The sequence below is a fragment of the Vicia villosa genome, linkage group LG2, assembly GCF_029867415.1.
Source record: "Vicia villosa cultivar HV-30 ecotype Madison, WI linkage group LG2, Vvil1.0, whole genome shotgun sequence".
In the NCBI taxonomy this organism is placed as follows: Eukaryota; Viridiplantae; Streptophyta; class Magnoliopsida; order Fabales; family Fabaceae; genus Vicia; species Vicia villosa.
This window is the reverse complement of record NC_081181.1, coordinates 12446686-12471436: the sequence shown is the minus strand read 5'-3', so window position 1 is coordinate 12471436 and position 24751 is coordinate 12446686. Positions and strand designations below refer to the sequence as shown.

At 34.5% G+C, this 24751-nt stretch overlaps 1 protein-coding gene across 1 annotated transcript; it reads left to right on the top strand.

The window, feature by feature from the left end:
* Nucleotides 1-4982: 4982 nt before the first annotated feature.
* LOC131649207 (dihydroorotate dehydrogenase (quinone), mitochondrial-like) lies at nucleotides 4983-11504 on the top strand. The gene is made up of 11 exons (XM_058918964.1): nucleotides 4983-5484; nucleotides 6399-6481; nucleotides 6752-7075; nucleotides 7474-7720; nucleotides 9909-9989; nucleotides 10088-10195; nucleotides 10272-10301; nucleotides 10409-10546; nucleotides 10740-10777; nucleotides 10891-10990; nucleotides 11092-11504. The coding sequence occupies exons 1-11, from the start codon at nucleotides 5347-5349 to the stop codon at nucleotides 11164-11166; spliced, it is 1362 nt and encodes a 453-aa protein (XP_058774947.1). The 5' UTR covers nucleotides 4983-5346; the 3' UTR covers nucleotides 11167-11504.
* Nucleotides 11505-24751: the final 13247 nt, after the last annotated feature.

The window sequence follows — 24751 nt, the reverse complement described above, 5'->3', positions numbered from 1 at the left end:
TGCATATATTATTCATGGATTATGATATTATTACTCATTTCTAACTAAAATGTTACTCGGAACAATTTAAATATTACTCGTACGAGACTTATGCGCCGTGCATAAGAATATACCCTATGCACATCAATCTGACCCGTTACATGGTTTACGTCATCAAAATTAGGCATGGGGTGTAACCACGCTTATTGTGCTTTACTACTACCTACTACTACCTTAGAGAGATGAGTCTTCATGAGACAAGATAATTTGAGGGTATACAACCATTTTACAAGTATAACATGTTGCCATTCATTTTGGTTTAAGCCCCTTCAATTTTTTGTTTGAGTTTGATTTTTTTTTTCCGTTTTACAATGTGGGAATAAACCCAATTACCAAACATTGATAGATAAAGAATTAGAGAAATGCATCATCGCTCTAATTTCTGATAACTTTCATTTTTTTTACTTATTTTTATCTTAAATCAACTTTTCAAGATAAACCCCTCATTTTAAACAATTATTGTTGGAGGCAACAATGGGGGTCAACGAGGGAGCATTTTTTTAAACTTTAGACACATCTTTGTGAGAGATACACCACATGTTCACTCAAAACTTTATGGTGATAAGTGAGTGGTTTCTCCCATTTATAAATGATTAAGTCACCACATTCCTATTCAATGTGGAACTATATCCCCACAGTACTCACAAATGCTAAATTCTCAACACTCCTTATCAAGTGTGAGTCTATACACAATGCTCTCCCTCGAGTGAAAGTTCTTTCTTCCACATACACTTGTACTGCCATTAGCACTTTTTAATGGAACATCTCCTATCCACCACCTGTGAGGAGTAATTTCGATACAAGTAAGTTAGTCCCTTCACTCGAAGTCAAAGGCTCATGATACCATTGTTTGAGATAATTCAAGGTCAATACAGGAGAGCATTTTACACTTGAGACACGCCTTTGTAAGAGACACAACACATACTCATCCAAAACCTTAAGATAATAGGTGAGTGGATTCTCCCGTTTATAAATGCTCAAGTCACCATATTCCTATCCAATGTTGGACTATTTCCGCACATAGCTATCAGTGTTGAGAATATAAAAAGTGTGAGAAATATTCACACATTGGATAGAAATATGGTGACTTAGCATTTATAAGTGGGAGAACCCACTCACCTATCATTTTAAGGTTCTAGGTGGACAAGTAGTGTGTCTTCCACAAAGGTGGGTTGCTCAACTAAATGTCCTAAAAAATAAGAACGCTCCTAGCTCAAACCTCCCCCGATTGTTGAGCCAACAAATGGTATTAGAGTCATTGGTTTCAAGAAAGGGGTCGATTTACTTGTATCAAAAAGTACCCCACATGGGCAAGGGTAAGCGTCCCGCATGTGAGTAAATAGTGTCTCGTTGAAAGAGTTTTAATGGCGATACAAGTATATATGGAAGAAAGAGCTTCCACTTGAGGGGGAGAATTGTGGACTCACACTTGAGGAGGAGTGTTCAGAATATAACAAGTGTGAGAAATAGTCCCACATTGAAAGGAATATGGTAACTTGAGCATTTATAAGTAGGAGAACTCACTCACATATCACCTAAATGTTTTAGGTGGACAAGTGGTGTGTCTTCCAAAAAATTGCTCAAAGGAATGTCCCACAAAGTAAGAATGTTTCTCGTTCGATCCTCCCCCAATTGTTGCGCCAACAATTATAATACATTTTAATTGCTTTGTTGACATAAAACAATCACCATGGATACAAACTTTAATTTTATTACGTGGCGATATTTTTAGTACATTTGTTATATATTCATCACCTTGTATTTATATTTGAAAAAATATTCAAAATTATCAAATTCAAATTGGGTAGCTAAAATGAAGGAGAGTTTCAGAAATTTTATGTAACACAAAGGTATCGCTCAAGCTGAAAAGAATTCGTATTGGATTACAATAAGATCCACGATGTTATATAAGATAAAAAGTTGGTCGGTTAAGAATCAACGTGAGAATAAAGTAAATATAGCAGAGACAAAGATGTTGCGTTTGATGTAGGAGTGTGTAAAAATACGATTAACTGAGCGACATGCTCAAACTGAAATACACGTAAAAAAAAACTTGAATCATTTAAATAGTTAATAAACTAAACCATATATATTATAAATACTTACGTGAACCAAATTTAAATTAAAAATTAATTTAAACTGTTTAACTAATTGTTTAAAAAAATTATTAAGATAATGTAAAAAATTTTTTTTTTTTTTAAATCATAAAAATAAACATTTTTTCTTAAAATTAAAATAAAAATCCTAAAACAATTAATTTAAAAAAAATTAAAAAAATCTTTTGGAAGTAAGTTTTTTTCTTGAAAAAAAAGCTATTTTTAAAAAAATTTGTTTTATTTCTAAAATAAAATGGTTGGAAAAAAATTGATTCCAAAATAATTCAAAATATAAAACTGATTTATAAATACAAATTAATTTTATACTGAACTGAAATCGTCTTAGTAGTTACCTGTATTTTTATTGAAGTGGTTATTCAAAAATGAATTGAATAATTAATGTGATTTGATTCAGCGTGGTTCATGAATTACACACACTAATAATTTGAAGTGCGACTAAGTATGATAAAATTAAAAATGACAATATTAGAGAGCGTCGGGATAACATCTATAAAAGAAAAGATAGTAAAAGATAAATTTATGCGGATTGAGCAAAGAGAAAATTTATAAAGAAAAATATGTAAAGAAAAGACTTGTAAAGAAAAACAAATTAAATGAAAAGGAGCTAAACAACTAAATGTAAAGTGTAAAATAAGACTTTAGTAAAATTATAAAAGAAGTAATTAAGAAATTTTTCGAGATTATAGAATATAATCCTGACTAAAATATTATGAAAAAATTTGGAAATTTCTTTACCCACCTCCATACTTTTTTGGTCACCTTTGGTGAAAAACTCAAAATACCCCTAACTTCGGAAATGCATTTCCAAAATGTTTTTTTTTCTTCAAAATTTGTCTTATTTCGGAAATGCACTTCCGAAAACACGAAAAAAAATGTGTTTTCGGAGATGTATTTCCGAAAACACCCCTTTTTTGGGTTTTTGGAGATGCATTTCCGAAAATACTCCTTTTGGGAGAGGGGTGTCTTCGGAGATGCATATCCGAAAAATTCCAATACCAAATTGATCTTGGAATGTTTCGGATATACACTTCCGAAAGAATTCAATAATTATTAAAAAATTAAAATCAAGGTGAATCAATACAATTAATAGGTATAAAATCAAGGTGAATCAATAAAATGAAGGCGAATCAATAAAATCAAGGTGAATCAAAATTTCCTAAAAAAATTTAAAGTTAAAAATTATTTTACTAACTTATATAAATCAAAAACATTTTAATTTCATAAGTAAATTTTGAATTATATATAATTAAATATAAAATTTATTCATTAAATAAAATTAAGACAAAATCTTTTTTTTAATTTTTTTAAACTAAATAAAAAATTATAACTCATTTTTAATTATGAATCAGAATAGAAATATATAAATATATAATAATAATTATTAATTTTGTAAGTGAAATATATAAATATATAATATATAAATATATAATAATTATTATATAAATATATAAATATATAATAATTACTATAAATTAAAACACTCATTTTTTTAATTTTTATAATTATTATATAAATATATAAATATATTTATAGGGGATGTATCAAGTAGGAGGAATTTTTAAATAAGAGATTAGAGCATCCAATCCTAACTATTGGATTAATCAAGAGAGAGAAATTAAATTATTTATTAAAATATTAATATAATTATTATTTCTCTCTCTTGATTAATCAAATGGTTAGCATTGAATGCTCTTATCTCTTATTTAAAAACCCTCATACTTGATACATTCCCTATATTTATAATTAATATATAATAATTATAATATAAATATATAAATATATTTATAATTAATATATAATAATTATATAAATATATAAATATATAATAATTTTTATAAATATATAATAATTATTATAAATATATAATAATTATTATAATTATTATATAAATATATAAATATATAAATTAAAACACTCATTTTTTTAAATTATTTTGTAAATATATAAATATGGGAAAATGGGTGATGCACAGTGTAAAATATTTTTACACTGTCAACCAATCACCACCCATGTATCCAATTAAACCAATTTTTTATTTTAAAAAAATTTAATGACATGGCACATTTATGATTTTCTATTGGATGACAGTGTAAAATTATCTTACATTGTCAGTGCACTACCTTTTAACTCTATAAATATATAATAATTATTATAAATATATAAATATATATGAATAAAAAATTATAACTCATTTTGTAGATGAAATTATTATAATTTTTTAATTAAAATTATTTTAAATTTTAAAATATGAATCAGAATAGAAATATATAATAATTATTATTCATAACTCATAAATTATATCAAATATATATAATTATTATTATTCATTACTCATAAATTATATCAAATTTATGATATGTGAATTAATTAATATCCTAAAATTTTTTAATTTTTGGGTTTTTTTTTATTGCAGAAATGATCTCTGAATTAATCAAAATCCCAATTTTTGGGATTTTTTTCGGAAGTGCACTTCCGAAATCTGGAAAAATTTAAAAAAAAAATATTTCGAAAATGTATTTCCGAAGCAGGAGTAAAGTGGGGTTTTCGCTGGGGGTCACACCCACAAGGAGGTGGGTAAAGAAAAAACCAAAAATTTAATCATGTAGTTTGTTCCACTTCTAGATTATAAAATGAGATCATATCCTACTTAATTTATTCCTAGATAAAGCAAATGAAAAAACAAGCTAGCAAAAGCATAGGTGCTAATAATAGTGCCTTTTGTTTTGTTCAATTGGGCTTTCTATGGAACTTTAGTAAAATTTCATTGGGCTTGTTGGAAACGACGTCGTTTTGCACGGAGGGGAAAGGCATTCTGATTCTCTTCCATAAACCCAAAGCAAAACACATTTCTGCGTTTTCTGCTAAACCTCTGCCTACAATAACGACGGCGCCGTCGACGATCTCCGCCGGAACCGCCGCATTCCGGTTACCAACCAACGCCGCAATCCCGACCTACTGCTTACTTCTGTTCATTTCACGAGTTAGCTTCACATTCGTATTGAGCTTCTCTTGTGTTGCGGTATCCGCTAAAACCCTTTCACTCTCTCGCTATTGATTACTGAAAGGGTTTTGGATTTCATAATTTCAATTCCTAGATACTCTTACATTTGAAGCGTTGTTCTGTGGATTCCTTTTGTGGTGTTGCGTGGAAGTTACGTGCGTTTGTTCAGAGAATTACTGTCAAGTAATAATGGCCGCATGGTCTTCTAGAAAGCTGCTCAGAGATGTTTTTCTCAAAAGAGGTCTTTTGAATCGAAGTTCAAGCGTCAGAGGTTTTTCTTCTTCTGCACCTGAAAATGCTCCTAAGATTGGTTATTATTCAAAGAAAGTATGCATTTTTTTATCCCTTTTTGTCACATTATGCATTGTGTTGTTTATGTGCTTATCTTCATTTGTTTATGAGATTTTTCATTAAAATAGGGTTTTTAGAGGTGAATATGGGGTTGGAAGATGGGAAATTCATTTAGCATTATGGTATTAACGAATTCATTGTGCATGTTGCAGAGAGCAGTTTTATGTGCTAATGAATTGGAAGATCTTTTAGCGAAAACTTATATGTAAACCTCTGTAGCACCGACACCTCTGAAAATAGGCGTGTGAGACACCGACAATTGTTATTACTTTCAATTTATTTATTTTTTCAAATTATTAATGACGTGTCAGTGTTGGTACTTGGTATTGTGTCCGGTGTTTGTGTCTACGTGTCCGTGCTTCATAGATGTAAACTTATTTAAGAAAAGAGATATGCTATAGTTACACTGGATTCTAACACCAGATTGTTTACACTGTAGCTTTAAGCTTTATTTTGTCGGGGGACTCAAATTCCAAGAAACATGAAAGTAATAAAATAATGGAAATGATGGAGTGTACCGTATTTATATACGGTGTAGGTGTCAATAGGGGTGTCAACATAGCATTTCTGTTAAGAAAAATATATGCATTGTGATCTAGATTATGGCTGACATTTACCTATAAGTTTGTTTTATACTTCTCAGTTGTCTACTTTGGTCGGTTTAGGTTAGCTTATTGCTTACAAGCAGCTTATAGGTGTTTATTAAGAAGTGAGTAAAATAGCTTTTGAAAAAAAATGAGGTGCAAGGCGTATTTAAAGTTTGGTTATTTCAAGATATTGTTTAAAACTCAAGGTTGTTATAAGATTTTTTTAATATTCCTTTTTTCGCTCAATTGCTTGTGGAGAAGTTTATCTAACTTTCTATCATCCCGATTACTTTGAATTGCCAGGGAAGACTATTGACAGGAGCCACCTTAGGGCTAGTTATAGCTGGCGGAGCTTATGTGAGTACTGTGGATGAAGCTACTTTCTGGTACTTCATTTGGAAGTTTGAGTGTTGTATGCATTTTGATTTGCTTCTTTAATTGTGCTTTTGAAATATAATTTTAATTATTTTCTTCATTTTAAGGGTAAAAAACTAGGTGTATTCAGGTGTTTTCTCTATATAGTGACAGTTGTATACGTAGTTTTCTACATTTTTGAAGTGATCATATTAGAGTAATGCTATTGATAATGCTTGATTTGAAGATGAAATGGGTACTTTTGAAATGAATGATTCAATTTTGAACTATATTCTTTACAGTGGATGGTTGTTCTCAGCAACCAAACTCGTGAATCCTTTTTTCGCTTTGATGGACGCCGAGGTTGCGCATAAACTAGCCGTCTCAGCTGCAGCTCGTTGTTGGCTTCCAAGGGAGAAGAGGCCCGATCCACCAATCTTAGGGTTAGAGGTTTGGGGAAGAAAGTTCTCTAACCCAGTAGGTCTTGCTGCAGGGTTCGATAAAAATGCTGAGGCCGTGGATGGCTTACTTGGTTTGGGCTTTGGCTTTGTGGAGGTTGGTTCTGTTACTCCTGTCCCTCAGGATGGAAATCCAAAGCCTCGAATGTTCAGGTTGCGAGAAGAAGGGTAAGAATTAGTCTTTTGTTTCAGTGTTGTCAAATAGGGACTATAGCTCTATAGCATTGCGGAATTTTAACAAATTGTTATTTTTTGTGATATGCTATTTAGTTCAAAGTGTTGTCAAATAGCACCGCCAAACACTTTAACATAGCTAAATTTGAACAAGCTACTATTTTATGTGATCGACGATTAACAACATTGTTTGGTTCTTTATTCTTCTGCTTTTATTAATGGATTGTATATGTTTTATCTTTTCTTTTTAACTTTTCCCACAACTTCAAAATATTGCAGAAAATTGTTGGACATGTGAAAGTTGTTAAGTTTGATAGGTTGCGCGCTTTTTAAAAGTTCTTCTATATTAACCCACATTCTTCTATATTAAGCCCATTCAGTTAAATTTGCAGCGCTGTTATAAATAGATGTGGCTTTAATAGTGAGGGGATTGTTGCTGTGGCAAAACGGTTGGGTGCTCAGCATGGTAAGAGGAAACTAGATGAAACTTCAAGCACCTCAAATAATGAAGTCAAAAACGGTGGAAAAGCTGGCCCTGGCATTCTTGGTGTTAATCTCGGCAAGAACAAGACTAGTGAAGATGCTGCAGCAGACTATGTTCAAGGAGTGCATACATTGTCCCAATTTGCTGATTATTTGGTAAACTTTCTTTTCTTTTATATGTGCGGGGTATAGGAATACAGGATAGATAGAAAATTAATATGCCACAACTTATCCCGGGTATGATTGAGGGCAGGATATAAGGAAAGTCACGCATCTTTTTATGTGTAAACGTATATGTTTGGTAACTTTCTTCATGCCTATAGGCTATAAGTTAGATATACATGGTCACTGGTCATTATAGTTGGTAAACTTTCCTTGTTTGTGGGGTGACATGTATCTTTTGCTAATGTATTTATATTTAATTAAAAATATATTTGCATTCCATTACATAGAAAATTATGATTTGTCAGTAATGTATGTATATACTCTATAGTATAGGTTAACAATGAACTTCAACAATGCGTGGTCCATTGTTACATTGATTACACATTTACAGCATTAACAACAACCAAAGTCTTTTCCTATTATGCAAGTCTGCCACAATGATAAAAAAGATACTTTAATGCTTTTCAGGAATCATGTCCAATCATATATTATTAAAATCTGAATCTCTTCCAACAGTTTGATATATGGTTTTCCTTAGTCTTCTTTTTCTCTACCAATTGTGATATTTTTCCTCTTTTCTACTAGTCTTTTTGACACATCCCAATTATCCTTTGACAAGAATCTATCATCTTTTCTATAGTGGGAATTATCCCAACTTTCTCTCTAATGGTTTCATCTATTGGTCTATCTTGTTTTGTTTAAGCATCCGTCCATATTAATTAATTATTTCCCGTATCAGCGGCAACGACCTTTCTTTCCCTGGCTCTTTTATGGCTTGTTTGGCAATTCAAAAAAACAAATCATCTGAATTCTGTGCCAATTTGGTTTAATGACGAGAAGAGGTCTAGATGCATTAAATGACTGAAAAGGGTCAAATATATATGACTTGGATCATTAGTCTTTACCGTCTGATCAAATATCGCTGTCCTTGTTTAGGAGTCAACTATCGTTAAATGGTCTGTTGAAAGTTTTTATTATATTCTCACAAAACTCCCAGACTTAAAAATGTGGATAACGCTCCCTTATGTGTGCTAAACCTATTACTTTTTTAAAATTTAAAGAATGGTGCCAGAAGCCAACAGGATAACACTGATTAAAGCTCATGACTACTTAATCAAAGACCCGCTCCAACCACATGAAGAGAAAGTCGAATGCTTATCACTATTAATATCTCAAACTCTTCAGAATTCCCAAGCAAATAACATATTGTTTTGGTGAAGTGGTGTGCTGGTGGTCTGCCAATCATGGCCTGATTTGACTAGTGAACAAGAAATCAATCATATGAAACTTTTGTCTAAGATAGCTAGACAAAATATAAATGCTAAAAATAACAAAGTCCATCTAGGCCTGCTTCATTTTTGGTTTACTTAAAAACCAGTACCACTCTAGAGAAGTGCTTCAGCCAATTTCTTGTAATTGAAAAGAATGTCCAGTCAGTGTTGTCAATCTGGAATTGCGAATAATAGTGGTCTGTTGAAGTTCTGCTGCATAACAGTGCTATAAATGCTATTTGACAACATTTTGACTAAATACTGTATCACCAAAGAATAGCGATTTACTAAAATTCATACTATAACTGCTATATAACAACCCTATTCATTATGGATTGAGGATGGTAAATCGGCCAAGGGAAGGATCTCCTGTTCTCCAAAGCATGGCATCGGTAATATGATCACCCAAACTGATATATGTGTTTTCCCGTTCTCTTATATTTTCAGTAGATGGCTGTTTCAAGTATGTCTTCTTTGATGCTCATACCCTAGTTTAGGGTAGTGAGAAAATTTGTGTAGGAGATGTTGGATGTGTGTATGAGAGGGAATTTTCTTAAGAACTTATAGTTTGAATAAACTTTTCAAGAAGCACTTGGGGAAAGAAATTTCACAACCATCTTGCAATATACCTGAGATTTTATATAGGTTAAAATTATCTTCTGTATCTCAATTTTTCCATTAATATTATAAGCTTGGTGCTATTTGTCTGGATAGAAATGGGAATATTTGATCAATAAGGAAATGGAGTTATTTTATTTGTCTGGATAGATATATTTGGTTTAGAATAACTGATATACTAATTCCATTTTTCTAGATGGAAAATTATCAAGTTTCATGAGGGTAAATACAATATTTTGAGATGAATGCTTGATATTCTGTTCAGCTAAATGCTTTTATCCTTTTTATAGGTGATTAATGTTTCATCACCCAATACCCCTGGCTTGCGCATGCTCCAAGGAAGAAAGCAATTGAAGGATCTTGTGAAGAAGGTAGAAACTAAGATGTGAACCTTTCTTCATGTTCATATCATGTTGATACTCAAGATGTTGACTCCAGAAAATTTTCTTTTTTTTTTTTTTTCCTGAAGGTTCAGGCTGCACGTGATGAAATGCAATGGGGTGAGGAAGGCCCTCCTCCATTGCTGGTAAAAATTGCACCAGATTTGTCGAAAGAAGACCTTGAAGATATTGCAGCAGTAAGCATATGCACATTACTGTATTTTCTCCTATCTTCATCTCAAATGCCGTATAACAATTTATATCTGTTTGTAGGTTGCCTTGGCTCTTCACTTGGATGGACTGGTATCTCTCTACTTTACCACTAATATAAAATTATTGCCTGAACTAAAAGCTTAAAATTGTGCAATTTCACTTCATTTTTTCTTAATTTATTCATTTATTATGTTTAGATTATATCAAATACAACTATTTCAAGACCAGATCCTGTCAATATAAATCCAGTGGCTACAGAAACTGGCGGCTTGAGTGGGAAGCCTCTCTTCAATCTGTCTACCAATATCTTGAAAGAGATGTATACTTTGACAAGGGTACATTTGTTGTTTTTATATTGATATTGTCTTGTAGTGAAGTACTCATTGTTCATTATGTTCAGCATTATTTATTTTAGATTTATTACGCACATTCTAGCACATAATGCTTTTCTGTCATGATGATTACTATTTTGCTTATACATGTTATTCACGCCTAACTAACATGGCTCTGTCCATTCATGTTTATCAGGGCAAGATTCCTTTGATTGGCTGTGGGGGCATTAGCAGGTAAAAACTACATTTTCCTTTGCTCATGTGTTACCGTATTTTAGTATTCCTCTTATCATCTAAAACTGCAAATAAAATATACAATGATTTCTGTCCCTTGTGCATAAATTCAGTGGTGAGGATGCATATGCGAAAATACGATCTGGAGCTACTCTTGTTCAGCTCTATACAGCATTTGCTTACGGGGGACCCGCACTCATTCCTCAAATAAAGGTACCCTACTGTTGTTACATTATTACACACTTACACATGTTTCAATAGTGTATATGCATGCACCATAGTTCTCTTCTCATTCACATTCATTTGGTTTATAGGCCGAATTAGCTGAATGCTTGGAAAGAGATGGTTTCAAATCCATCCTTGACGCAGTTGGTGCAGATTGCAGATGAAATTAATCTTCATTTGAATTCCTTGATGTAAGGAAGCATAATATCATTATAGGTTGTAGCAATGTTCCATTTTTGGCAATGCCAAATTTGCACTTTTTTTAGCTTTACTTTTTCCTCACTCTTCTCTTATATATTGCTGTCTACCTTAAGTGGGTTTGGCCATGTCTTTTGTTTGAATTGTAAAAGCTAAGGTTTTTTTTATGCAATTCAGGCAATTTTTGTTTTAGAGTGGTGATGATTGTTTGGCAATAAAAGGCCAAATCATTGAGAAATACTTGTGTAGCATAAACCCATACATGATCAAGTTATGGAGCATAAAGTTAAAATAAACTTATCAATATGTTGTCAAGTGGTACTTTTATTTATGTAAAAATTCAATATGAAGTGATGTTATGTTGTTTGTAGATTGATAATTGATATATCTAACTTAATCATAAAGATTGATGATTTAGTTTCAATTTTAAAGGGGGAAAACCATGAAGGGAGATGGAGAAAAGGTAATGTGTAGAATAATGGTGATAAAGAAAGGGTAACACAGTTGAATATATTATGGCCCATAAAGAAAAAGCATTCTTACAATAATAGTTTAATGATTGCACTCAATAAAATCAAAGTGAGATGAGGGTAATATTGAAATGAAAAAAAAAATCATATTATATATATATATATATATATATATATATATATATATATATATATATATATATATATATATATATATATATATATATATATATATATATATATATATATATATATTAAAGATAAAGTCTAATTAGAGTTTATGAAAAGAATTAGTTCACACACTGAGAGGTTGTGGGTTCAACATTTGTTGATTGAAGTCTGTTTTGACAGTGACGAGTCTTTTGGAGATCCAACATTTATTGATTGAAGTCTGTTTTGACAGTGACGAGTCTTTGGAGATCAATTCACCTAAATTTTTTTTAGGTTTTATTTAGATCTAATCTTAAAGATGATGTCAATATGGGAATGATATGTTCATATTGAGTCCCCACAATGTTATGATTTATCTATCTAAAGAAAAAGAGGCAGACAAGTATTAAGGTGTAATGCACTTGTAATGTCCCCTTCTCATGTTCCTTTTTCACACCCCTGAAATAGATATTTGGGCCCAATAAAAAGCATTGTTTTCTCTAAATTTGTAAAATACTTCACATATAAAATTCATCATACATCATCATTTATATTGATAAAAACTGATATTTCATGTGGTTTAGATCAAATAAAAAAGTAACAGAATCACTTTTTTAATCTTCCAATACAATACTCTTAACTAAATTTTTACGCTGGAACTAAATGCAGGTAACTAAAAAAGTTTAGTGGAGATTGATCATCAAACAAAGTAGGTCAGTATGTTGCATTTATAATATGGTTGCGAAAAGTACTTGCTTAATTTTAAAGTAAATATATTTATAAAGTAATGTTAAGAACTATAATGATTGAAAACCAAAAAAGAAGAATTATTTGCTATCTTGGAAACAGGAATTAAACTTTGCAATATGTCTTAAAGTAATCAGAAAGAAATATTAGAAATTAATTTTTTTTGGATAAATTTATTTCTGTGAATTATTTGTGACTCCTTGAAACAAGTGTCTTTTTAGAATTTTAACGACTAAAATTACATGAATTAAAACAAGTTATAACAAAATTTAGAGTATTGTGAAAAATCTCATTTCAGGTTAAAAGTGTTAGTGCGTGAGACACTGAGGAGAGAAAGAGAGAATAATAAAGAAAATAAGGATTATATTATTCACTTGAATTATACAAATAAGAATACAACCTATGACTATTTATATACAACCCTAATTAGACTTGGGCTTACACAACTTGGATTATATGTGATATTATTAGATTAGATTATATTTGATATTATATTAATAAAATCAATCCCACTAATATCTCAACAAATCTAATAATATCTCAACACACCCCCTATAATCCAAGTTGTCGAACAACTCTAATCATAGTCGAACTGAACTATTCCTAATTTCTTTCTCAAATTCAGGAATCTGTCGATCTTTAATCCTTTGGTAAAAATGTTGGCCAACTGTGATTCACTTGAGCAATGCTTAATTTCAAGTTCACCTCGATTCACCTTCTCCCTTAAGAAGTGAAATTTGGCTTTGATATGCTTACTCCTTTCATGCAGAACTGGATTCTTCGCCAGATTTATGGCGGACTTGTTGTCGATTTGTAACACAAACGGTTTCTTCACTTCGATTTCCATTTCTTCAAGTAAAGTTCTGATCCAAATTGCTTGACATGCAACATATGATCCTGCTATATATTCAGCTTCACATGAAGACAATGCCACCATAGGTTGCTTCTTCGAACACCATGAGATTGGGGCACTAAATACTTGAAAGAAATATCCAGTTGTGCTTCTTCGATCTTCCTTATCTCCACACCAATCAGCATCTGGAAAACAATTTACTATTGTTTTTTTTCCTTTAGAGTCTTGTCGAAATAGTATTCTACAGTTTATTGATCCTTTCAAATATCTCAGGATTCTTCTTGCAGCCTTCATATGTGACACCATTGGTTCACTCATATATCTGCTTACTAATCCGACAGCGAAACCTATATCAGGTCGACGGTTGCACACATACCTCAGAGATCCAATAATTTGTTTGAACAAAGTTGCATCAACTTTGTCTTCCTCTCCACGCTTCTCCAACTTTACATTTGGTTCGACGAGTGAAGAGGCAGGATTCGATTCTTCCATTATGGATCTCTTGAGAATCTCTTTGATATACTTCCTTTGATGTAGCACCATACCTTGCTTCGACACTTGAAATTCCATACCTAGGAAATAAGACAATTTTCCCAGATCCGGCATTTCAAATTCTTTCATCATCAGCTCTTTGAACTTCGACAAGTTCTTCAAGCTATTTACAGTTACTAACAAGTCATCAACATACAAGCAGATGATTATTATATCTTATGCTACCATCTGAACATAGACACCATACTCAGATTTGCATTTTACAAATCCTAATTTGACTAAGTATGAGTCGATCTTCTTGTTCCATGCCCTAGGTGCCTGCTTGAGGCCATAGAGCGTTTTGTGCAACTTATATACTTTACCCGCTTCCTTCTGAATCACAAACCCTGGAGGTTGTGTGACATAGACCTCTTCGTCTAAGGGACCATTGAGAAATGCTGATTTCACATCTAAATGAAATATCGACCAGCCTTGGTTGCATGCCAATGCTACCACTAGTCGAACAGTCTCCAGTCTTGCTACTGGAGCAAATACTTCAGAATAGTCGAGTCCTTCTCTTTGAAGAAACCCTCGAGCTACTAGCCTTGCTTTATATCTTGCTATCGACCCATCAGCACTGTGTTTCAATTTGAACACCCACTTCACATCGATAGCCTTTGTATGTGTTGGCAATTCGACTAACTCCCATGTGTTGTTTCTTTCGATTGCCTGTAACTCTTCAATCATAGCTAACTTCCACTGATTAATCTTAAAAGATTCACTATAGTTGATTGGTTCAACACCTGCAAGTAAAGCAAAATGAACTAATTCTCCATCTGGTGTGACTTCAACATCACCCATCACTTCATAATCATGAAGTCTTGTTGGACGAAATCTAGTTCTTTGAGGTCTTTGGCTTGTGCCAACTACATCCTCTTCGACTTCTAATGTGTCGGCAATGTTAGCAACTACTTCGACCTCGACTGCGTCTTCAACTGGATTTTCAGCAATTCCTTCGACTTCGACTTCAACTGTTTCTTCGCCGACGTCATAGCTCAACAATGGCTTGCTAACTAAATTACTAGAATTCCAATTCCAGGCAAAATTTTCATCAATTACAATATCACGATTTAACAGAATCTTCTCATTTATTAGATTGAATAACATGTATGCACCAGTCTTGTGATATCCTACCAGAATCATAGGTTCACTCTTGTCATCAAGCTTCCCTCTTCTTGCATCAGGAACATGCTTGTAACACATAGAGCCAAACACCTTCAGATGACTTACCGGTGGTCGTTTTCCACTCCACACTTCTTCAGGAACCTTATTCTTCAGCATCTTGGTAGGGCACCTGTTTAAGATATAAACTGCACTCGAAACAGCTTCACCCCATAAAGATTTTGGCAAATTCTTCTGCTTTAGCATGCATCTCGCCATATCCAATATGGTTCTATTTCTTCTTTCTGTAATTCCATTGTGTTAAGGCGTATAAGGAGCAGTTACCTCATGACAGAAATTTTTAAACACCTTAGATGTGTATTCACCACCTCCATCTGTTCGCAGAACTTTAATCTTCTTCTCACTCTTGTTTTCGACAAGTATCTTGAACCTCTTAAAGATTTTGAATACTTCATCCTTTCGTTTGATCACATAAATCCACAACTTTTGCCTAAACTCATCAACAAACGAAACAAAATATTTGTTTACACCAAGAGTATGTTCTTTGAATGGTCCACATACATCTGAATGTACCACTTCAAGTATGCAGGATGACCTTATTGGAATAGTCTAAATGAAAGAATTTCTTGATTGCTTTCCGACCAGACATCCTTCACAAAGTTTGTCGGGCATCTCAAGAATTAGAATACCAGTAACCATATCTTAAGTGATCAATTGATTAAGTGATGGAAAATTCAAATTTCCAAACCTCAAATTCCACAACCAACTATCCTTGTGGTTGACAACAGTTTTAAGACATTGAACTTCTGTCAAACTGATCATAGTCTTAAACGTCATATTCTTCGACAGCGGGGACTTTAAGACCAAATTGTTCTGGGTGTCGAACAATTTACAAACTCCATCTTTCATGACAACTGAGAAACCTCTTTCGACCAGTTGTCCAACGCTTAGTAAGTTGCACTTCATTCCAGGTACATAAAGCACATCTTTGATCATGGCTTTTGCTCCATTGCTCATCTGAAAAACTATGTTACCAGTACCTTCTACTTGCAACGAACTATTATCAACAAGTTTTACCTTGCTCTTCTTCGACTCGTCGAAATCTGCCAACCATACCTTTTGACCAGTCATGTGATTCGAGCAGCCTGAGTCGAGAAACCACATTTTGGATTCGACATGGCTATCTGCAATTGCAGCCGTAACCACCATACCACCTTCAGAATCATCTGAATCTTGGCGTGCAAGTTTCGCTCCTTCGTCCCTGCCTTTTGTCGATCCATTGTCTTTCTTATACCAACAATGTTTGGACATGGGACCCCACTTTTCACAGTTATAGCACTGCACACCTTTATCTTTTTTATCTTCTTTGTCCTTTCGATAGTTTTCTCCCCCCTCCTTTCGAGGATTCATAAGTCCTATCTTCATCCTGCTGCTTATGGGGGTTCAACCAAGGCTTCTTGCCTTGATTCTTGTCGAATTTGCCTTTGAATTTGTTGGAACCACCGTTCTTTTTCCATGACTGAGCTTGCAGTGCCTGTATCGAATCATGAACTCCTTTCCTTTCAACAATCATAATCTCATGCGCCTCCACCAGATCCTCCAATTTTAGGTCTTCTACTTTGTTGGATTCTTGAATAGCTACTTAACATGATGAAAGTGAGAGGTCAACGTACGCATTACCTTCTCAACTATCATCTTATCGGTTAGGGTTTCACCACAACCCTTCATGAGATGGATGAGTTTCTGCACCTTCGACACATACTCTACAACCTTTTTGTCTTCTCCCATCGACAACAATTCATATTGTCGACGCAGGGTCTGTAACTTGACAACCTTGACTTTATCACCTCCTTCATAATACTTCACCAGAATATCCCATGCCTCCTTCGCCGATTCTATGCCACTTGTAACCACTTCTAGGGTTGCATGGAAGCCAAACAAGGATTGCATCTGTTTCTTCCTGTTAGAACAAGATTTGTTCTGATCAATTATCTTAGTTTTGATGATAACAATAATATGAATTTTGCTTAAGATAATATGGTACTCTAATCCAATGCAATTTCCTTTTCAGGAAATATATAAAGAGTATGCATAAATCAGCGCTCAGAAGCTTTGACTCAGAAGGTTCAGCATGCAACATCAGAACATGGTCTGGCAAGACATCAGAAGATGGTCGAAGCAGAATCAGAACATGGGTCTATGGAAGCATCAGAAGAACATGAGATCAGAAGCACTGAAGTTCTGATGGTATCACGCTCAGAAGCACTTCAAGGTCAGAAGATCAGAAGATGCTTTGCACCAAGCTGTTTGACTCTGATGATAATCAAACGTTGTATTTACAAACATCAGATCAGAAGAAAGTACAAGTGGCAGGCTACGCTGACTGACAAAAGGAACGTTAGAAGCTATTAAAGGCAACGTCAGTAGACACAGCGTAAACAAGGCTCGAGGTAGTTGACAAAAGCGTATAACATTAAATGCGATGCTGTACGGAACACGCAAAGCATTAAATGCATTCAACGGTCATCTTCTCAAACGCCTATAAATATGAAGTTCTGATGTGAAGCAAGGTTAACGATTCTGGAACAAAACAACTCATATTTACTTGCTGAAACGCTGTTCAAATCAAAGCTCAGAATCTTCATCAAAGCTCACTACATTGCTGTTGTAATACATTAGTGAGATTAAGCTTAAACGTTAAGAGAAATATCACAGTTTGTGATTATAGCTTTTAAGAAGCATTGTAAAACTCTTAGAAAGATTACATTAAGTTGTAAGTAACTAGAGTGATCGTGTTGATCAGAATACTCTAGGAAGTCTTAGCTTGTGTCTAAGCAGTTGTAATTAGAGTGATCACGTGGTGGTCAGGATACTCTAAGAAAGTCTTAGCTTGTGTCTAAGCAGTTGTTCCTAGAGTGATCAGGTTGTGATCAGGATACTCTAGAAGACTTAGTTGCGGACTAAGTGGAAAACCATTGTAATCCGTGCGATTAGTGGATTAAATCCTCAATTGAGGTAAATCATCTCTGCGGGGGTGGACTGGAGTAGTTTAGTTAACAACGAACCAGGATAAAAATAACTGTGCAATTTATTTTTATCTGTCTAGTTTTTAAAGCTACACTTATTCAAACCCCCCCCCTTTCTAAGTGTTTTTCTATCCTTCAATTGGCATCAGAGCGCCGGTTCTAAGGTGCAAGCACTTAACCGTGTTTAGAAAAGATTCAGGAAGAGAAAAACGCTTCAGTTAAAGATGGCTGGTGAATCTCAAGCAAATCCAACTCCATCTACATCTGGCTCTGCTGAGCAACACAATGGAAACAATGGTTATACTAGACCACCAGTATTTGATGGTGAAAACTTTGAATACTGGAAAGATAAACTGGAAAGTTACTTTCTTGGTCTAGATGGTGATCTATGGGATCTTCTGATGGATGGTTACAAACATCCGGTAAATGCCAGAGGCGTAAAGCTGACAAGGCAAGAAATGAGCGATGATCAGAAGAAGCTTTTCAGGAATCATCATAAATGCAGAACTGTTTTGCTGAATGCTATCTCTCATGCTGAGTATGAGAAGATATCTAACAGGGAAACGACCTATGACATATATGAGTCCTTGAAAATGACTCATGAAGGAAACGCTCAAGTCAAGGAGACCAAAGCTCTTGCATTAATCCAGAAGTATGAAGCCTTCAAGATGGAGGATGATGAAGACATTGAAAAGATGTTTTCAAGATTTCAAACTTTGACTGCTGGATTAAGAGTTCTCGACAAAGGCTACACCAAGGCTGATCATGTAAAGAAGATCATAAGAAGTTTGCCCAGAAGATGGGGCCCAATGGTGACTGCATTCAAGATTGCCAAGAATCTGAATGAAGTATCTTTGGAAGAGCTTATCAGTGCCTTAAGAAGCCATGAAATTGAGCTGGACGCAAACGAGCCTCAAAAGAAAGGTAAGTCTATTGCATTAAAATCAAATATCAAAAAATGCACTAACGCTTTTCAGGCTAGAGAAGAAGATCCTGAAGAATCAGAATCTGAAGAAGAAGATGAACTGTCCATGATCTCCAGAAGGCTAAATCAACTCTGGAAGAACAAGCAAAGGAAGTTCAGAGGTGTCAGAAGTTCAAAGAAATTTGAACGTGGAGAATCTTCTGATGACAGAAGATCTGACAAGAAGAAGGCTGTCTGCTATGAGTGCAATGAGCCTGGACATTACAAGAATGAGTGTCCGAAACTTCAGAAAGAAAATCCCAAGAAGAAGTTTCATAAGAAGAAAGGTCTTATGGCAACCTGGGATGAATCAGAAGATGATTCAGACTCTGAAGATGAGCAGGCTAACTGTGCGCTGATGGCGACAGAAGATGATGGATCAGAATCTACATCAGAATCAGATTCTGAAGAGGTATTTTCTGAACTATCTAGAAAAGAGTTAGTTTCCAGTCTAACAGAACTTCTGGAACTCAAAGCTCATCTTAGTATCAAATACAAAAAGCTGAAGAAGCAATTTGAATTTGAAACTAAGAAGTTGGAATTGGAAAATTCTGAACTGAAGGAAAAAGTTTTAAATTTATCCAAAAACAGTGGATCTCCTTCTGAAACAGAAAAAGCCATTCCTAGCATGAATCATATTCTGAAAGAATATGACTTGAGCTTCAGAAATTTTTTATCTAGAAGCATAGGCAGAAGTCAACTTGCTTCTATGATATATGTTGTGTCTGGAAATAATAGAGTAGGCATTGGTTATGAGGGTGAAACCCCATACAAACTTGAACCTGTTGATAAGATGAAAATCACATACAAGCCATTGTATGATGAGTTCAAGTATGGCCACTCACATGATATTAGGCACACATCACATGCACAAAGCTTTCACATAACACACACTAAGAAGCATGTGACACAACCTAGGAAATATCATGAAACTCACATTAAGAATTATCATGCTGTTCCTCCTATTGCTTACAATGTTAAACCCAAGTTCAATCAGAACTTGAGAAAAACTAACAAGAAAGGACCCAAGAAAATGTGGGTACCTAAGGATAAGATCATTCCTATTGCAGATATCCTTGGCTGTAAAAAGGACAAAGCACAACATGTCATGGTACCTGGACTCTGGATGCTCACGACACATGACAGGAAGAAGGTCTATGTTCCAAGACCTGGTGCTTAAGTCTGGAGGAGAAGTCAAGTTTGGAGGAGATCAGAAGGGCAAGATAATTGGCTCTGGAACTATAAAGTCTGGTAACTCTCCTTCCATTTCAAATGTACTTCTTGTAGAAGGATTAACACATAACCTCTTATCTATCAGTCAATTAAGTGACAATGGTTATGATATAATCTTCAATCAAAAGTCTTGCAAGGCTGTAAATCAGAAGGATGGCTCAATCCTATTTACCGGCAAGAGGAAGAACAACATTTATAAGACAGATCTGCAAGATCTTATGAGTCAGAAGGTGACTTGTCTTATGTCTGTTTCTGAAGAGCAGTGGGTCTGGCACAGAAGATTAGGTCATGCTAGTTTGAGAAAGATTTCTCAGATTAACAAACTGGATCTTGTCAGAGGACTCCCTAATCTGAAATTCAAATCAGATGCTCTTTGTGAAGCATGTCAGAAGGGCAAGTTCTCCAAACCTGCATTCAAGTCCAAGAATGTTGTTTCTACCTCAAGGCCATTAGAACTCTTGCACATTGATCTGTTTGGCCCAGTAAAAACAGCATCTGTCAGAGGGAAGAAATATGGATTAGTCATCGTTGATGATTATAGCCGCTGGACATGGGTAAAGTTCTTGAAACACAAGGATGAGTCTCATACAGTGTTCTTTGATTTCTGCATTCAGATTCAATCTGAAAAAGAGTGTAAAATCATAAAGGTTAGAAGTGATCATGGTGGTGAATTTGAGAACAGATTCTTTGAAAAGTTCTTCAAAGAAAATGGTATTGCCCATGAATTCTCTTGTCCTATAACTCCTCAGCAAAATGGAGTTGTAGAACGAAAGAATAGGACTCTGCAAGAAATGGCCAGAACCATGATCAATGAAACCAATATGGCTAAGCATTTCTGGGCAGAAGCAATAAACACTGCATGCTATATTCAGAATAGAATCTCTATCAGACCTATTCTAAATAAGACTCCTTATGAGTTGTGGAAGAACAGAAAGCCCAACATTTCATATTTCCATCCTTTTGGATGTGTATGTTTTATTCTGAACACTAAAGATCATCTTGGTAAATTTGATTCCAAAGCACAAAAATGTTTCCTTCTTGGATACTCTGAACGCTCAAAAGGTTACAGAGTATACAATACTGAAACATTGGTTGTAGAAGAATCAATCAATATCAGGTTTGATGATAAGCTTGGTTCTGAAATACCAAAGCAGTTTGATAATTTTGCAGATTGTGATATTGATGTACCAGAAGTAGTTGAGCCAAGAAGCAACGCATCAGAAGCAGAGCTTCTCAGAAGCAAAGAATCTGAAGATCAAGTATCAGCTTCTCTGGAGAATCTAAGCATCTCTGAAGAACCATCTGTCAGAAGATCATCCAGACTCATTTCTGGTCATTCAGAAGATGTCATTCTTGGAAAGAAGGATGATCCAATCAGAACAAGAGCATTCCTTAAGAACAATGCAGACTGTCAATTAGGTCTTGTATCTTTGATCGAGCCAACTTCTGTTGATCATGCTCTAGAAGATCCAGACTGGATAATTGCTATGCAAGAAGAACTGAATCAGTTTACAAGGAATGATGTTTGGGATCTTGTTCCTAGACCAGATGGATTCAATATAATCGGTACAAAATGGGTCTTCAGAAACAAGCTCAGTGAGAAAGGTGAAGTGGTAAGAAACAAAGCCAGACTGGTGGCTCAGGGTTACAGTCAGCAAGAAGGGATTGACTATACAGAAACCTTTGCACCAGTGGCCAGGTTAGAATCTATTCGTCTATTAATTTCATTTGCCACTCAACATAACATCACTCTCTATTAGATGGATGTTAAGAGTGCCTTCTTAAATGGTTATATAGATGAAGAAGTTTATGTCCATCAACCTCCTGGTTTTGAAGACTCTATGTCTCCTAATCATGTTTTTAAACTAAAGAAATCATTGTATGGATTGAAACAAGCTCCCAGAGCTTGGTATGAACGCTTAAGTTCTTTCCTTCTGGATAATGGTTTCACTAGAGGAAAAGTGGACACTACTCTCTTTTGTAAAACCTTTAAAAGGGATATTTTAATTTGTCAAATATATGTAGATGATATTATTTTTGGAACATCTAATGCTACACTTGGAAAGGAGTTTGCTGAGTCTATGCAGGCTGAGTTTGAAATGAGCATGATGGGAGAACTCAAGTACTTCCTTGGAATACAAATAAACCAAACATCAGAAGGAACGTATGTTCACCAAACCAAGTATGTGAAGGAACTTCTGAAGAAGTTTAATCTTCTAGACTGCAAAGAAGCCAAAACTCCTATGCATCCAACATGCATCCTAGGTAAGGATGAGGTAAGTAAGAAGGTAGATCAGAAGTTATACAGAGGTATGATTGGATCTCTTCTATATTTGACTGCTTCTAGACCTGACATTCTTTTCAGTGTTTGTTTGTGTGCTAGATTCCAATCAGATCCTAGAGAATCTCATTTAACTGCTGTTAAGAGAATTCTAAGGTATCTGAAAGGTACTACTAATGTTGGCTTAGTTTACAGAAAATCTAAAGAATACAACTTAGTAGGATTCTGCGATGCCGACTATGCTGGAGACAGAATTGAAAGAAAGAGTACTTCAGGAAGTTGCCAATTTCTTGGAAGTCATTTGATCTCCTGGTATAGCAAGAAGCAAGCAACTATTGCTCTATCAACAACAGAAGCAGAATATGTCGCTGCTGCTGGTTGCAGTACACAGATGCTCTGGATGAAGAGTCAGCTAGAAGATTATCAGATATATGAGAGTAACATTCCTATATTCTGTGATAATACTTCGGCTATATGTTTATCTAAGAATCCTATTCTTCATTCAAAAGCTAAACATATTGAGATTAAACATCATTTCATAAGGGACTATGTTCAGAAGGGTGTTCTATCTTTAAACTTTGTGGATACAGACCATCAATGGGCTGATATCTTTACAAAACCCCTGGCTGAAGATAGGTTTAAGTTCATTCTGAAGAACATCAGTATGGATTTATGCCCAGAATGAGAAGATGAGAAGTTCTTATGTATCTTCTGAAATGAAAGTAGATTATTTGTTAATCAGAAGTTCTGATTGAAATCAATTAGAAATTATGATTCAGTTATTACTAACGTTTCATTGTCTAAGTTGATTCAGAACCTCTTTAAAAGCAAAACAGATGTAACGTTTTATCTCGGGATGGTAAACCTGTCTTTACTGTTCATGGATAAGCGCGCGTGCAGTTGAAGGGACGCCGACCATAGGTAACTGTGCAAGTCACCTCATTTGTCTTTATTACCTCTCCTCATGTCACGTAACATTAAATGCTATTCATCATTTGTTTCACTTTAAATACTCTTCAAACGCTTCTCCTTCCCTCTTATATTTTCTCTATTTCACTCTGTCTTTGCTTGTCTTCTCTATCTCTCTGCATTCATATCAAACCCTAGCTGTTCATTATCTGCAAATCCATCATGAACTCTTCATCAAGCCCAGGAAACCATAAAAATGATGAAAACAAAAAGAGAAAAGCTGATGAAACTTCTTCTTCCAAACCCAAAAAGATAAAGATCACCTATGACCCTCTCAAGGTGAATTCATTCGAAGCTCAGTTGTCTGGAAACTATTCTAGACGTGTGTTTCAACCTCCTGGTGAAAGTCCTCCATCATCTCCATCTTCCTCCTCGTCTTTTTATCTTCAAGACTCAACTTCCTCTTCATCTAACCTTTCCTCTCCCTCAACCCATTCCAAAGAAGTCTCTTCATCTTCACCTGCTGAGAATGTTGTTTCTGATAGAGATTGTGGAAAATCTGCATCAGAATCAAGTCTCCCTAACCCCTCGCCTGGAAGCCCAAGAAGCAGTCAATGATGCGTTTTCACGCCTTTATGGCAAGGAAAACTGCAAATTATGACAGGGTTCAAGACATGCTGGCGCAGCTTTTGTCTTAGCTAGGGTCTTAGTCTTTGGTCTTAGTAGTTTTCTTTCCTTGTTGCATCTGCTTGTCAAACATAAGAACTTTTGTAATATCTTTTGATTATCAATGAAAAGTTTCTTTGTTTTTTACATTCCAGTGATTTTATTTGTCGTTTTATACATCTGAATCTTTTGAATATTCTTTTTGATGTTATGACAAAAAGGGGGAGAAGATAAATGATAAATGACTTGATTAATCTATTAGTTGCTGGGTAAAGCTCCCACACATTCACTAACAAGAACTGCAAGTTCTATATGGTTCAAGTGTTTTGCAGGAATAAAGAAGTGAAGAAAATCTTCAAAGCAAACACAAGAAGTAAAACCATAAGAAGCGTTATTCTGTAAAAAGAATAAGCTTATGGAAACTGAAGCAAGCTGAGTGCTGTCAAGCTTCAGAATCAGAAGCATCGATAATAGAATTTGATCCAAAATTTGTCTATTTGCTGTGACAAAATTCTATTTGCTCTGATACATTTTATGTTCTGACTCGTTCATGCTGACTTTTGTCGTTTAGTTTTTGTTCTGTAACATTTCAGGATGTA